The sequence below is a fragment of the Haematobia irritans genome, chromosome 1, assembly GCF_050003625.1.
Source record: "Haematobia irritans isolate KBUSLIRL chromosome 1, ASM5000362v1, whole genome shotgun sequence".
Taxonomy (NCBI): domain Eukaryota; kingdom Metazoa; phylum Arthropoda; class Insecta; order Diptera; family Muscidae; genus Haematobia; species Haematobia irritans.
This window is the reverse complement of record NC_134397.1, coordinates 252,896,088-252,912,642: the sequence shown is the minus strand read 5'-3', so window position 1 is coordinate 252,912,642 and position 16,555 is coordinate 252,896,088. Positions and strand designations below refer to the sequence as shown.

General features: G+C 26.7%; 1 protein-coding gene across 3 annotated transcripts in view; it reads left to right on the top strand.

Annotated features, from left to right (window-relative positions):
• Window positions 1-16,555, top strand: part of Pli (E3 ubiquitin-protein ligase pellino) — a 180,714-nt gene that overhangs the window by 151,584 nt on the left and 12,575 nt on the right. For all 3 annotated transcript variants that reach the window (XM_075289538.1, XM_075289547.1, XM_075289556.1), the window contains exons 4-5: window positions 4,474-4,705; window positions 12,597-12,788. In XM_075289538.1, the coding sequence (XP_075145653.1) occupies window positions 4,474-4,705; window positions 12,597-12,788 (424 nt within the window). The remainder of the gene's footprint in view (window positions 1-4,473; window positions 4,706-12,596; window positions 12,789-16,555) is intronic.

The window sequence follows — 16,555 nt, the reverse complement described above, 5'->3', positions numbered from 1 at the left end:
TAGTAATCATAATAATCATAAAATAGGTCAACAACACACAGAAATACGAAATAAAATTTTGACAAAAAATTCTATAGAAAGAAAAATCTTAACAAAATCGTTTATAGAAATAAAATTTTCTATGAAAGAAAATTTTGACAAAATATAGAAATATAGAAATAGAAACAAAAAATTTACAAAATTTTCTATTGAAATAAAATTTGGACAAAATTTTCTATTAAAATAAAATTTTGACAAAATTTTCTATAAAAATAAAATTTTGACATAATTGAAATAAAATTTTGACATAATTGAAATAAAATTTTGACAAAATTTTCTATAGATATAAAATTTTGACAACATTTTCTATCGAAATGAAATTTTGACAAATTTTCTATAGAAATAAAATTTTGACAAAATTTTCTATACAAATGAAATTTTGACAAAATTTTCTATAGAAATGAAATTTTGACAAAATTTTCGATAGCAATGAAATTTTGACAAAATTTTCGATAGAAATGAAATTTTGACAAAATTTTCTATAGGAACAAAATTTTGACAAAATTTTCTATAGGAACAAAATTTTCTATAAATATAAAATTTTGACAAAACTTTCTATAGAAATAAAATTTTGACAACATTTTCTATAGAAATAAAATTTTGACAAAATCTTCTATAGAAATAAAATTTTGACAAAATTTTCTTTAGAAATAAAATTTTGACAAAATTTTCTATAGAAAGAAAATTTTCACAAAACTTTCTATAGAAATAAAATTTTGACAAAATTTTCTATAAAAATTTTTACAAAATTTTCTATCGAAATAAAATTTTGACAAAATTATTTATAGAAATAACATTTTGACAAAATTTTCTATAGAAATAAAATTTTGACAAAATTTTCTATAGAAATGAAATTTTGACAACATTTTCTATAGAAATTAAATTTCGACAAAATTTTCAATAGAATTAAAATTTTGACAAAATTTTCTATCGAAATAAAATTTTGACAAAATTTTCTATTGAAATAAAATTTTGACAAAATTTTCTATTGAAATAAAATTTTGACAAAATTTTGTATAGAAATAAAATTTTGATAAAATTATCTGTAGAAATAAAATTTTGACAACATTTTCTATTGAAATAGTTTTGACAAAATTTTCTATAGAAATAAAATTTTGACCAAAATGTCTGTTCTATAGAAACAGAAAATTTGCAAAATTTTCTATTGAAATAAAATTTTGACAAACTAAATTGAAATATTGAAATAAAATTTTGATAAAATTTTTTATAGAAAGAAAATTTTCACAAAATTTTCTATAGAAATAAAATTTTGTCAACATTTTCTATTGTAATAAAATGTTGATAAAATTTTCTATAGAAATAAAATTTTTACCAAAATGTCTGTAGAAATTAAATAGTGACATAATTTTTCTATCGAAATAAATTTCTATAGAAATAAATGGTAAACTTAAGTTATACTAATTCAACCATTTTGTGAATTTATTCATTATTCTAATTAAAAACAAATTGAATGAGAAAATAAACTCAATCTTAGTTCTCAATTGAGCTCACGATGCAAATGTTAGCGTCTTGATATAAGCCGTAGTCAAAATGACGATGAATGACGTAAGTGTACAAAATAGAACGATGAATTTCCAGGGTTAAATTTCTAGTAATTTGCAAAACCTTCAACAATTCCCAGCAAAAAAAAATTGGAAGTTGTTCCACAAACATTTCTTTTAAAGCCCATCCCAGAATCCCCCATCGAGTTTTTTCAACTTCCGATGCAGTCCTTTTGGTTAAGTGCACAAACATTTCTTCTAAAGCGCGTCTTGGGATCCCCCAATGATTTTTTTCTACTTCCGATGCAGTCCTTGTGGACAAGTATTAGAAAGAACGCAATCAGGCTATTTTAAGTGCAAATTTTGTACAATTAAATTTTACAAAAAAAATAGAAAACTAATAAAAATAACTAAAAAAATAGAAATTAATAAAAAAGTAAAAAAAAAATAATAATAAAAAAATAAATTTCATCCCCGCTGGGATTTGAACCTGTGCCGTTTGACTTTTTCGCTTCCATGGAAGTTCTTTTGAAAATTACGAGAATTTTTAAATTTTTTGTTGATTTTTAATGGAAAAAATATATTTATACGAAAATATATGCCGAAAATAAAAAATAAAAACGATGCATGACATAAAAAAATAATTTGTTAGAAAAATAGTTGATAAAAAAAATTGCCGCTGGTGAGATTTGAACCTGCGTATCTTATTTTTTCGTTCATATTAATAAAGAACATCTCGAGAAGCAATTAAAATGTTATTCCTTGGTGTCGTATTACGATCATATTACAAACATTTGAATTGACCTTTCGACGCTTTATGTTCAATGGCTTTTGTGGCTGAGTGTGCTAAGGCGTTCTGTTATGGTGCCAGCAAACCCAGGTTCAACCCCTGTCGGAGCGAAAAAGTTTTTCAAATTGTAAAAATTAGATAACAGGAAAATAATTGTGTAATAAAACATATGGATGAAAAAAAGTGAAATTGGTTGAAAAAAAAAAATGTTTCGCCTTTTAAATTTCTTCATTCAAATTAACTTCCTGGGCACAACTTCTAAAGCAATGCAAAGGGTCCAAAAAGGGAGTACTTCCGTCCTATGACAAGCCCATGTAAAATTCATTGGAGATGATCCAAGTTTGCACTACTTCCGGATCACAGATTGGGGATCCAAACTACTTTTTTGGAAGCTCGTTTTTTGCTGGGTTTAGTCAATATCCACAGGTTCAAATGTCCGCAGGGCTGAAAGTTTTTGATTCTCCAAAATTTAAATTTTAGCATTACACAGCCAAAACAGTGTATTTTCTAATACTAGTTCAAAAGGACTTCATCGGAAGTGGAAAAAATTGATGGAGGCTCCCGTAATGCTCTTCCCAGCAAAAGGCACAACTTTAAAAGCACTTCCAGAAAATGCACTCCCAATGATGTTCTTTATTTTAACTACCCAGGAAGTTCTTTTAATTCAATTTTTTATAACTTGGTTTTTTCATACTTTTAATGGATAATTTTAACTTTTTTTGTTTCAAATAGGTTTAAAACAGAATAAGTGTTCATAAAATGGTACAAATCATTTAAAATTTGTCTATAAAATAGCTAAGTCCAATCTGAAAAAATTGTGCATTTTTGAAAATATTTGAGGTCAAACGTTTCCGATAAGCGTTAGAATCCATTAAAAATTATAAAAAATTATAAAAATTATTTATTTGATAAAATATCACAGAATTCTTTAATTTACATCCAAAACATTGAATTCGGATCACACCTAAAGAAGTGATGCAAATTCAGTGCAACGGCTGTTGAAATGGAGGACTTCCATCCTATGACAAGCCCATGTTAAATTCATCGCTTCTGCGTCAATTTTGCACCACTTCCGGGTCCAAAAAGAACATTTTCATTACTTTTTTGGCGACGCTTTTTTTGCTGGGTTAGAAAGGAATGTTTGTGGAACAACTTCCAATTTTGTTTGCTGGGTTAAGTTAAGGTATCTCGGGTAAAATCATTTTTTTTACGTTTTAATTAAAACTAAAAAAAAATTAATTGGTGTATATGACTTTGGGATACATAAAAAAGTGTAAAAAAAAATATATAAAAATAAAAAAATTATGAATATATAGAAAACTGCATTGTGTTTCAGCTACCCTCCTATAGAGTTTTTGCATATTTTGCATTATGCACTTATGCATTAGAAGTCAACGTGTTAATTACCCCATGGCTTGAGGTTAGCTTTAAAATAGACCAAGGGGATTCCCTCCCCCCCCTTTTCCTCTTAAATTTTGTAATACCACAAAGCCAAGACATATGTCAAATATGTGTTAAATTTCATTACAATGACGAAATGTACAACAAAATTAAAAAAAAAAAAATTAAATTACAATACAAAGCTCTGCCGGTTGTTATTTGTATGGAAAAGCAAAATGTGAATAATCTCTCAAACAATTGTATGGAAATTGATGCTTCGATATTTTTCTGGCTGGGACTGGGACTGGGGCTGTGGCTGATTTGGTTTCGTTGTTTACCCGATTGGTGGTGGCAAACAACGCGGAGGCCACTAACCCAGCCTCAAACAAAAAAAAAAAAATAGTGTTGTAATATGATGGTTTGGTTTTTAATTCGAATACAATTGCTAAATATTATTGTTGTTGTTGCTGCTGCTTCTATTGTTCTAAAAAACTTGACCTAGTTTTGAGAATTATTAGACGTTGTAGGTGGCTGGTGGTGGTGTTCATGACTGACTATGTACTTAGCTAAAGTTCAAATGTTTCAGTGTTTTTTTTTTTAATGCTGTGGTAACATTTGAATTCAATGACTATTTTTAGAAATCACTTACTACATATATGGATTTTTTTATTATTGTTCTTTTATTGCAATTTTGAAATTTATTACGATTTAATTTTAATCTTTATATTGTTTTCTTGTCCATTTTTTGTTTTCTCATTTTAGTTATAATGGCTATTTACCACAAGGTGATCGCGGCCGTAGACGCTCCAAGTTTGTCCTGTATAAACGTAGTGAACCCAGTGGTGTTAAACGTTCCAAACACTACATTGTCCAATCGCCACAAACATCAAAAGCCATACTCGATGCCAATCAACATTCAATATCTTATACATTATCTCGTAATCAAGCTGTCATAGTTGAATACAAAGAGGATACGGAAACGGATATGTTTCAGGTGAGTTCTTTGATAGATATATCTATAGTATATTGCAATGGGGAAAATTCCATTATGACAGATGGATATATTTTTTACTGCATTGAACATATTTTCTATAGAAATACAATTTTGACAAAATTTTCCATAAAAATAAAATTTTGACAAAATTTTCTATAGAAATAAATTTTTAACAAAATTTTCTATAGAAAGAAAAATTGTGACTAAGTTTTCTATAGAAATAAAATTTTGACAAAATTTTCTATAAAAAGAAAAAAATTGACAACATTTTCTGTAGAAAGTACAGTTTTGACAAAATTTTCTATAGAAATAAAATTTTGACCAAATTTTCTATAGAAATAAAATTTTGACAAAATTTTCTATAGAAAGAAACATTTTGATATAATTTCCTATACAAAGAAAATTTTTGATAAAAATTTTTGATAAAAATTTTCTACATAAATAAAATTTTTACAAAATTTTCTATAGAAATAAAATTTTAACTAAATTTTCTGTAGAAAGAAAAATTTTACCAAAATTTTCTATAAAAAGAAAAATTTGACAAAATTTTCGATAGAAAGAAAAATCTTGACAAAATTTTCTATGAAAGAAAAATTTAAACAAAATTTTCTATAGAACGAAAAATCTTGACAACATTTTCTATAGAAATAAAATCTTGACAAAATTTTCTATATAAATAAAATCTTGACAAAATTTTCTATATAAATAAAATTTTGACGAAATTTTCTATAGTAATAAAATTTTGACAAAATTTTCTATAGGAATAAAATTTTGACAAAATTTTCTATAGAAATAAAATTTTGACAAAATTTTCTATAGAAATAAAATTTTGAGAAATTTTTCTATAGAAATGAAATTATTACAAAATTTTCTATAGAAAAAATATTTGGATAAAATTTTCTACAGAAAGAAAACTTTTAACAAAATTTTTTATAAAAAGAAAAATTTGACAAAATTTTCACAAAATTTTCTATAGAAAGACATATTTTGACAAAATGTTCTATTGAAAGAAAAATTTTGACAAAATTTCCTATAGAAATAAAATTTTGACAAAATTTGTTATAGAAAGAAAAATTTTGACAAAATTTTCTATAGAAATAAAATTTTGCCAAATTTTCTATAGAAAGACAAATTTTGACGAAATTTCTATAGAAAGAAAAATTTTAACTAAATTTTCTATAGAAAGAAAATTTTTGGCAAAATCTTCTATAGCAAGAAAAAATTTAACAAAATTTTCTATAGAAAGAAAAATTGTGACTAACTTTTCTATAGAAATAAAATTTTGACAAAATTTTCTATAAAAAGAAAAAAATTGACAACATTTTCTGTAGAAAGTACAGTTTTGACAAAATTTTCTATAGAAATAAAATTTTGACCAAATTTTCTATAGAAATAAAATTTTGACAAAATTTTCTATAGAAAGAAACATTTTGATATAATTTCCTATACAAAGAAAATTTTTGATAAAAATTTTCTACATAAATAAAATTTTTACAAAATTTTCTATAGAAATAAAATTTTAACTAAATTTTCTGTAGAAAGAAAAATTTTACCAAAATTTTCTATAAAAAGAAAAATTTGACAAAATTTTCGATAGAAAGAAAAATCTTGACAAAATTTTCTATGAAAGAAAAATTTAAACAAAATTTTCTATAGAACGAAAAATCTTGACAACATTTTCTATAGAAATAAAATCTTGACAAAATTTTCTATATAAATAAAATTTTGACGAAATTTTCTATAGTAATAAAATTTTGACAAAATTTTCTATAGGAATAAAATTTTGACAAAATTTTCTATAGAAATAAAATTTTGACAAAATTTTCTATAGAAATAAAATTTTGAGAAATTTTTCTATAGAAATGAAATTATTACAAAATTTTCTATAGAAAAAATATTTGGATAAAATTTTCTACAGAAAGAAAACTTTTAACAAAATTTTTTATAAAAAGAAAAATTTGACAAAATTTTCACAAAATTTTGACAAAATGTTCTATTGAAAGAAAAATTTTGACAAAATTTCCTATAGAAATAAAATTTTGACAAAATTTGTTATAGAAAGAAAAATTTTGACAAAATTTTCTATAGAAATAAAATTTTGCCAAATTTTCTATAGAAAGACAAATTTTGACGAAATTTCTATAGAAAGAAAAATTTTAACTAAATTTTCTATAGAAAGAAAATTTTTGGCAAAATCTTCTATAGCAAGAAAAAATTTAACAAAATTTTCTATAGAAAGAAAAATTTTGACAAAGGTTTCTATAGAAATAAAATTTTGACAACATTTTCTAAGAAAGAAAAACTTTGGCAACATTTCCCATAGAAAGAAAATTTTTGATACAATTTTCTATAGAAAGCAAATTTTCACAAAATTTTTTATAGAAAGAAAAATTTGACAAAATTTTCTATAGGAAGAAAAATTGTGATAAATTTTTCTATAGCAAAAATGTGACATGTGAAAAATGTATAGAAACATTTTTGATAGAATTTTCTATAGAAATAAAATTTTGCAAAATTTTCTATGGAAAGAAAATTTTGACAAAATTTTCTATGGAAAGAAAAATTGTTGATCAAAATTTTCTATAAAAATAAAATTTTGACAAAATTTTCTATAGAAAGAAAACTTTTGAACCACATTTTCTATAGAAATAAAATTTTGACAAAATTTTCTATAGAAACACAAATTTTGACGAAATTTTCTATAGAAAGAACTATTTTGAGGATATTTCCTATAGAAAGAAAATTTTTGATCAAAATTTTCTATCGAAAGAAAAATTTTAACAAAATTTTCTATAGAAAGAAACATTTTGACGAAATTTCCTATAGAAAGAAAAATTTTGACGAAATTTCCTATAGAAAGAACATTTTTGACAAAATGTTCTATAGAAATAAAATTTTGACAAAATTTTCTATAGAAAGAAAAAAATTAACGAAATTTTTTATAGAAGGACAATTTTTCATAAATTTTTTTATAGAAAGAAAAATTTTGACAAAATTTTCTATAGAAATAAAATTTTGAGAAAATTTTCTATTTTTCTATATCTAATGAAATTATTACAAAATTTTTTATAGAAATAAAATTTTTAACAAAATTTTCTATAGAAAAAAAAATATTTTGATAAAAATTTCTACAGAAAGAAAAATTTTAACAAAATTTTCTATAAAAAGAAAAATTTGACAAAGTTTTCACAAAATTTTTTATAGAAAAACATATTTTGACAAAATTTTCTATAGAAAGAAAAATTTTGACAAAATTTCCTATAGAAATAAAATTTTGACAAAATTTGTTATAGGCAGGAAATTTTTGACAAAATTTTTTATAGAAAGAAAATTGTTGACAAAATTTTCTATAGAAAGGAATATTTTGACGAAATTTTTTATAGAAAGAAAAATTTTGACAAAATTTTCTATAATAATAAATTGTTTTCCAAATTTTCTATAGAAGGACAAATTTTGACGAAATTTCTATAGAAAGAAATTTTTTAACAAAATTTTTTTTGGAAAGAAAAATTTTGGCAATATCTTCTATAGAAGAAAAAAAATTAACAAAATTTTTAATAGAAAGAACAATTTTGACAAAGGTTTCTATAGAAATAAAATTTTGACAACATTTTCTATAGAAGTAAAATTTTGAAAACATTTTCTATAGAAATAAAATCTTGACAAAATTTTCTAAGAAAGAAAAACTTTGGCAACATTTCCTATAGAAAGAAAATTTTTATGATAGAATTTTCTATAGAAAGTAAATTTTCACAAAATTTTTTATAGAAAAAAAAATTGACAAAATTTTCTATTGGAAGAAAAATTGTGACAAATTTTTCTATAGAAAAAATGTGACATGTGAAAAATTTATAGAAAAAAATGTTGATAGAATTTTCTATAGAAATAAAATTTTGGTAAAATTTTCATAGAAAGAACATTTTGACAAAATTTCCTAAAGAAAGACAAATTTTGACAAAATTTCCTATTGAAAGAAAAATTGTTGGTCAAAATTTTCTATAAAAATAACATTTTGCAAAATTTTCTATAGAAAGAACAAGTAAGTAAAGTCTAAAGTCGGGCGGGGCCGACTATATTATACCCTTCACCCCTATGCAAGCCAAAATTTGTGTTACCATCTCAACTACTTCACAAATTTGAAGCAAATCACGGCAAAACCCTGGATTTTGAGGTCATATAAGTTCAAATCGAACAAAAGATATATATGGGAGCTATATCTAAATCTGAATCGATGTTGACCATATTTGGCACATACAATAGTATCGTTAAAAGTACCGCTTGTGCAAAATTTGAAGTAAGTCAGGGCAAAACTCGGGCTTTTGAGACCATATAAGTCCAAATCGGGCGAAAGATATATATGTGAGCTATATCTAAATCGCAAGCGATTTTAACAAAATTTGACACACTTAACGATACTATTAAACGTACCCCTTGTGCAAAATTTGAAGCAAATCACGGCAAAACTCTGGCTTTTGTGCCATATAAGTTCAAATCGGACGAAAGATATATATGGGAGCTATATCTAAATTTGAACCGATTTCAATCAAATTTACCAAGCATTGGTAGAATGTCAATTCTACCCTCTGTGCAAAATTTCACGAAGATCGGTAGTAAACTTTGGCCTCTGTGGTCATATGAGTCTAAATCGGACGAAAGATATATATGGGAGCTATATCTAAATCTGAACCGATTTGGCTGATATTTTGCAAGATTTTCGAGATTCATAAAATATTTGGATGTACGGTATTTCAAGAAAATCGGTTGATAAACACGCTAACTATGACCAAATCGGGGATAAATATATATGGCAGCTATATCTAAATCTGAACCGATTTTTTCCAAAACCAATAGCGATTGTCTATGTCCCGAGAAACGGCCCTGTGCCAAATTTGAGGATGATCGGACTGAAATTGCGAGCTGTACTTTGTGCACAAAATTACATATACAGACAGACGGACGAACGGACGGACAGACAGACAGACAGACATCGCTAAATCGACTCAGAATTTAATTCTAAGCCGATCGGTATATTAAAGATGGGTCTATGCCCACTATTTCTTGGCGTTACATACAAATGCACAAACTTATTATACCCTGTACCACAGTAGTGGTGAAGGGTATAAAAATTGTTGATCAAAATTTTCTATAAAAATAAAAATTTTCTATAGAAAGAAAACTTTTGAACCACATTTTCTATAGAAATAAAATTTTAACAAAATTTTCTATAGAAAGTAAAATTTTGACGAAATTTCCTATAGAAAGAACAGTTTTGAGGAAATTTCCTATAGAAAGAAAATTTTTGATCAAATTTTCTATCGAAAGAAAAATTTTAACAAAATTTTTTATAGAAAGAAACATTTTGACGAAATTTCCTATAGAAAGAAAAATTTTGACGAAATTTCCTATAAAAAGAAAATTTTTGACAAAATGTTCTATAGAAATAAAATTTTGACAAAAATTTCTATAGAAAGAAAAAAAAATTTACAAAATTTCTTATAGAAGGAAAATTTTGGATAAAATTTTCTATAGAAAGAAAAATTTTAACAAAATTTTCTTTAGAAAGAAACATTTTAACGAAATTTCCTTTAGAAAGAAAATTTTTGACAAATTTTTCTATAGAAATAAAATTTTGACGAAATTTCGTACAGAAAAAATTTTTGATCAAAATTTTCTATAGAACGAAAAATTTTTAAAAAATTTCTATAGAAAGAAAAAATTTTGACAAAATTTTCGATAGAAATATAATTTTGACAAAATTTTCTATAGAAACAAAATTTTGACAATATGATCTATAAAGGGTGATACGGTCAAAATTTGGTCAAGGGAAAATGCGTGTAAATCGGTGAAATCGTTTGTTTAAAAATTAAATTAAATTTCTTTTTCATGTTCAATTAGTATAAAATTCAGGAAAAATATTCAGTTAGGCTTTCGCTTTTCCAAATCCGAATTGCCGGGCCTCACGCTTGACACCTGCCATCAGATTTTGTACAGCCGCCTTGTCCACCTTCTTCGCCGCAGAAAGCCAGTTTGCCTTGAACTGCTGCTCGTCCTTAGCAGTTTTTTGGTCTTCTTTAGGTTCCGCTTGACAATAGCCCAGTATTTCTCAATTGGGCGGAGCTCTGGCGTGTTGGGAGGGTTCTTGTCCTTGGGAACCACCTGCACGTTGTTGGCGGCGTACCACTCCATGGCCTTTTTACCGTAATGGCAAGATGCCAAATCCGGCCAAAACAGTACGGAACAACCGTGTTTCTTCAGGAAAGGCAGCAGACGTTTATTCAAACACTCTTTCACGTAAATTTCTTGGTTGACAGTCCCGGAAGCTATGAAAATGCTGCTTTTCAAGCCACAGGTACAGATGACTTGCCAAACCAGATATTTCTTTGCGAACTTTGACAGTTTTATGTGCTTGAATATATCTGCTAAATTTCCCCTTCCTTTTGTCGTATAAAACTCTTGTCCCGGAAGCTGCTTGTAGTCGGCTTTGACGTAGGTTTCGTCGTCCATTACCACGCAGTCAAACTTCGTCAGCATCGTCGTGTACAGCCTCCGGGATCGCGCTTTGGCCGTCGTATTTTGTTTATCATCGCGATTTGGAGTCACTACCTTCTTGTAAGTCGATAGTCCGGCTCGTTTTTTGGCTCGATGCACGGTTGTAGACGATACACCCAGCTTATTTGCGGCATCTCGGAGAGAGAGGTTAGGGTTTCGCTTGAAACTACCGGCAACTCTCTTTGTCGTCTCAGCGGCTTCCGGTTTTCGATTTCCCCCGGATCCAGACTTCCTGGCTGTCGACAATCGTTCCCCAAACACTTTAATTACATTTGGAACGGTTGATTTGGCAACTTTTAGCGATTTTGCCAGCTTTGCGTGCGAGTAGCTCAGATTTTCGCGATGCGCGAGCAAACTTTTGATACGCTGCTCTTCTTGCTTGGACGGCATTTTGACAACTGAAGAGTGAATTCCAAAATCAAAATAGGAGCAACATTCTACACACACACACCTTCAAGATGAGGGGTGTTCTGGTTTTTTAAATGCAAAATTGAAAGAAATACGTCAAGTTTATATTGACCAAATTTTGACCGTATCACCCTTTAGAAATAAAATTTTAACAAAATATTCTATAGAAAGTAAAATTTTGACAAAATTTTCTGTAGAAATTAAATTGTGAAAAAAAATTTCTATAGAAATACAATTTTGACAAAATTTCCTATAGAAATAAAATGTTGAGAAGTTAAAAAAGAAAAACAAACAATTAATTAAAAAAAAAAAAATAATTGGATAATTTAATTTCATGATCAGAAAAAAAGCATGAGCGTATATCATTACAGTTTTAATAATGGTGTAATTTCTACTTCTTAAATATCAAAAAAAAAAAAAAATAAATAAAAGCTCAAAATGACAGCTACCGAAATACTGTATGATTGCAAATAACAGCCTTTGGTTGGAAAATGATTTTCTCTGCGTGTACAATTATAACTTAATAATAAAATTGTGCCATTAACTTTTCCAACAAATAAAATGTTTAAACCGGAATTTAATTCATTCATGTTTTATGTGTGCTTGCCACACAAAAATTCTGTACTACTTATGTACATTAGGCGAGAATATGTGCAAGTCCCAGTTTTATAGTTTCCGGTGTTTGAAAAGAAAAACGCCTCAGCAGATAGACTCCATCATTTGCAAATTGCGATCAAGAGATTCATTGACATTCCGTAGGAGCCACTAACAAAAACTTTTATTCTAATACAACATTTACTACTTCATTCATCAGGGACGTGGAATAGCGAGGGGGGCTGATGGGTTTACAAAAACCAGTTTTTATTGATACTTTATTCTTTTCATTCTAAACTAACCTCGTTTTTATGGTTTTCTCTCTTTTTTTGCCTTACAGGTTGGACGTTCTTCAGAATCACCCATAGATTTTGTGGTTATGGACACACTGCCCGGTGACAAAAAAGATGCAAAAGTTATGCAGAGTACAATATCACGTTTCGCATGCCGCATTCTGGTCAATCGCTGTGAACCTTCAAAGGCACGAATATTTGCAGCCGGCTTCGATTCGAGTAGGAATATTTTTTTGGGTGTAAGTATGCATGGATGGATGTGTATGCCAGCAAGCCAGCCAACTCCAATCATTGTTGATCATCTTTGCTTTACCACGGCCCCCATTAAGTTAAAGCTACGACATCCGACATCATCATCAGTGTGTGGTTTCTTGCCCCTTTTTGCCTTCAACTCCACAAGCAATCTCTCATGGTCGTTGTCTTCGTTGTCGATTGAGTTTTTCTAAAACCCCCAACCCACAGAGCGTTTATTTATTAAATTTTAATCAATAAATTGTTTAAACTTTCAAGTGAACGCCAATGGAGGTAGTGCTTGACGATAGAGCGCCCTGACTCTGATACTCTCTGTTATGCAGTTTTCGTATGTAAGGTGGAATGGAATATTGTGAGGAGGATGTTGTCGATGTCGTTGAGTACTATTACTAGTGCCACTCAATACAGCTATTGCTAATACTAAGTAAAACTATGAACATTTTACATAGGGTTTGTTCTATACATACAGATAATTCAGTGGGTATCTTTCCTAAGGTCTTCAAAATGAAGGCCTCTATAAAAACTTTTAATTTTCGTAGAAAATTTCATTGAAATAAAAATTAGAAATTATTACAATATTTATTCGAGCTTATTGGACAGGAAGATTAAGGGAATTGACATTATTAAGTTACTGAAAAGAAAATGCCAGATACCCATCTCGCAAGCCTGACTATACATATATGTTTCAGTGTTGGCCACTACACATTTCCTTAGTCTTTAGCGAGATCTGGCCGGATGAGATGATTCAATTTGGTTCTTTTATGTTAATTTCTTATGAAATTTACATACGAGAATTATTCTTCCCAATTTTAACAATTTTTTCACCCGCACTGTGCATCATCTTTTCGTATTACTTTACAATCCCTTAATCTTAGTTTTAGATTTCGATTTGTTACTACACTAATATACCAACAAATCGAAATCTATTTTTAAAGAGATTGCGGAATTCACCTGATTGGCGAACGATCACACAATGTTTTGTTTCTAGTTTTTTCCTTATTTACGACGGGCTCCTCGTAGAATAATTCTCGTATGCAAATTTCATAAGAAATTAACATAAAAGAACCAAATTGAATCATCTCATCCCGCCAGATCTCGCTAAAGACTATGGAAATGTGTAGTGGCCAACACTGAAATATATAGTCAGGCTTGCGAGATGGGTATCGGGAATTGCTTTTCAGTAACTTAATAATGTCAATTCCCTTAATCTTCCTGTCCAATAAGCTCGAATAAATATTGTACTAATTTCTAGTTTAAATGATTTGGACATTGAACCAGCCTGCATTGATATCAGACTAACATAAAAATAGAAATAAAAATTTATAAAAAAATGAAAGCCTTCCTTTTCCATAGAAATACAATTTTGACAAACTTTTCTATTAAAATAAAATTTGGAAAACAAATTTTGACAAAAATTTCTATAGAAATAACATTTTGACAACAATTTTATTTCTATAGAAATAAAATTGTGACAAAAATTTCTATAGAAATAAAATTTTGACAAAATTTTCTATAAAATGTTGACAAAATTTTCTATAGAAATAACATTTTGACTAAATTTTCTAGAGAAATAAAATTTTCACATTATTTCCTATAAAAAGAAAAATGTTGAAAAAATTTTCTGTAGAAATAAAATTTTAACAAAATAGAAATAAAATTTTGTCAAAAACAACAAATCTTGACAACATTTTCTATAGAAATAAAATTTTGACAAAATTTTCTATAGAAATAACATTTTGACAAAATTTTCTATAGAAATAAAATTTTTACAAAATTTTCTACAGAAATAAAATGTTGACAAAATTTTCTATAGAAATAAAATTTTGCAAACATTTTCTATAGAAATAAAATTTTGACAAAATTTTGCAATAGAAATAAATTTTTTTCAAAAATTTTCGATAGGAATAAAATTTTGACAAAATTTTCTATAGAAATAAAATTTTGACAAAATTTTCTATAGAAATAAAATTTTGACAAAATTTTCTATAGAAATAAAATTTTGACAAAATTTTCTATAGAAGGAAAAAGTTTGACAAAATTCCCTATAGATAGAAAATTTTGACAAAATTTTCTATAGAAATAAAATCTTGACAAAATTTTCTATAGAAATAAAATTTTGACAAAATTTTCGATAGAAATAAAATTTTGACAAAATTTTCTATAGAAATAAAATTTTGACAAAGTTTTCTATAGAAATAAAATTTTGACAAAATTTTCTATAAAAATAAAATTTTGACAAAATATTCTATAGAAATAAAATTTGGCCAAAATTTTCTATAACAATAAAATTTGGCCAAAATTTTCTATAACAATAAAATTTTGACAAAATTTTCTATAGAAATAAAATTTTGACAAAATTTTCTATAGAAATAAAATTTTGACAAAGTTTTCTATAGAAATAAAATTTTGACAAAATTTTCTATAAAAATAAAATTTTGACAAAATATTCTATAGAAATAAAATTTGGCCAAAATTTTCTATAACAATAAAATTTTGACAAAATTTTCTAAAGAAATAAAATTTTGACAAAATTTTCTGCAGAAATAAAATTTTGACAAAATATTCTAGAGAAAAAAATTTAAATTTGGTAGATATTTGGTACAATTTTCTTCAAATTTTGGTAGTTTATTTTTGGCACGAGTGGCAATCGCGAGAGGATGTTCCTCCTCCCCTAAACATATAAATTATACTTCATTTTAATTACACAATCATACCTTAGGTTCCCTGTAATGAACTCCAATAAACAAGATGGGACACAGGGCAGAACCCTACCCTTCCAAATATAACCAAACGGGGAATATACAGTCTTGGAAGAATGACCATCGTTTGTGTACCTTCAAGTTGACTTTTCAAAGACTCGGGTAATAGAGTGGTGATCTTCCTCCAAAAAAGTCAGACGTACCCCTCCAATGTGCAGGATTTTTGAATGTGAAAAATTTTTTGCGTCTTGAGCTAATTTTCTCAAAAAGTCGTACGATTGAAAAGAGTCGACATGAGCCTTCTTCTTTGAGCGATTGCCAAATTGTGTGGGATCCAACGCGAAAAAATTTCTTTGCCGGTCTAATGTTCATGCAATGTATTAAGTACTCCCTAATCTAAGGTTTTCTCAATCTCGCGATGAGTCACATGCACGGTTGCCACTCGAGTCACAAATAATCTACCAAATTTTAGAGAAATTTTTACCAAAAACTACCAAACAAAAAAATCTTGTTTTGCTAAATTTTATTTCTTAAAAAATTTTGTCAAAATTTTATTTCTCTAGCAAAATTTTCAAATTTTCTCAAAATTCTATTTCTATAGAAAATTTTTTTCAAAGTTTTATTTCTATAGAAAATTTTGTCAAAATTTTATTTCTGTAGCAAATTTTGTCAAAATTTTATTTCTATAGAAAATTTTGTCAAAATTTTATTTCTATAGAAAATTTTGTCAAAATTTTATTCCTATACAAAATTTTTTCAACATTTTATTTCTATAGAAAAATTTGTCAAAATATTAATTCTATAGAAAATTTTGTCAAAATTTTATTTCTATAGAAAATTTTGTCAAAATTGTATTTCTATAGAAAATTTTGTCAAAATTTTATTTCTATAGAAAATTTTGTCAAAATTTTATTTCTATAGAAAATTTTGTCAAAATTTAATTTCTATAGAACATTTTGTAAAAATTTTATTTCTATAGAAAATTTTGTCAAAATTTTAATTTCTATAGAAAATGTTGTAAAAATTTTATTTATATAGAAAATTTTGTCAAAATT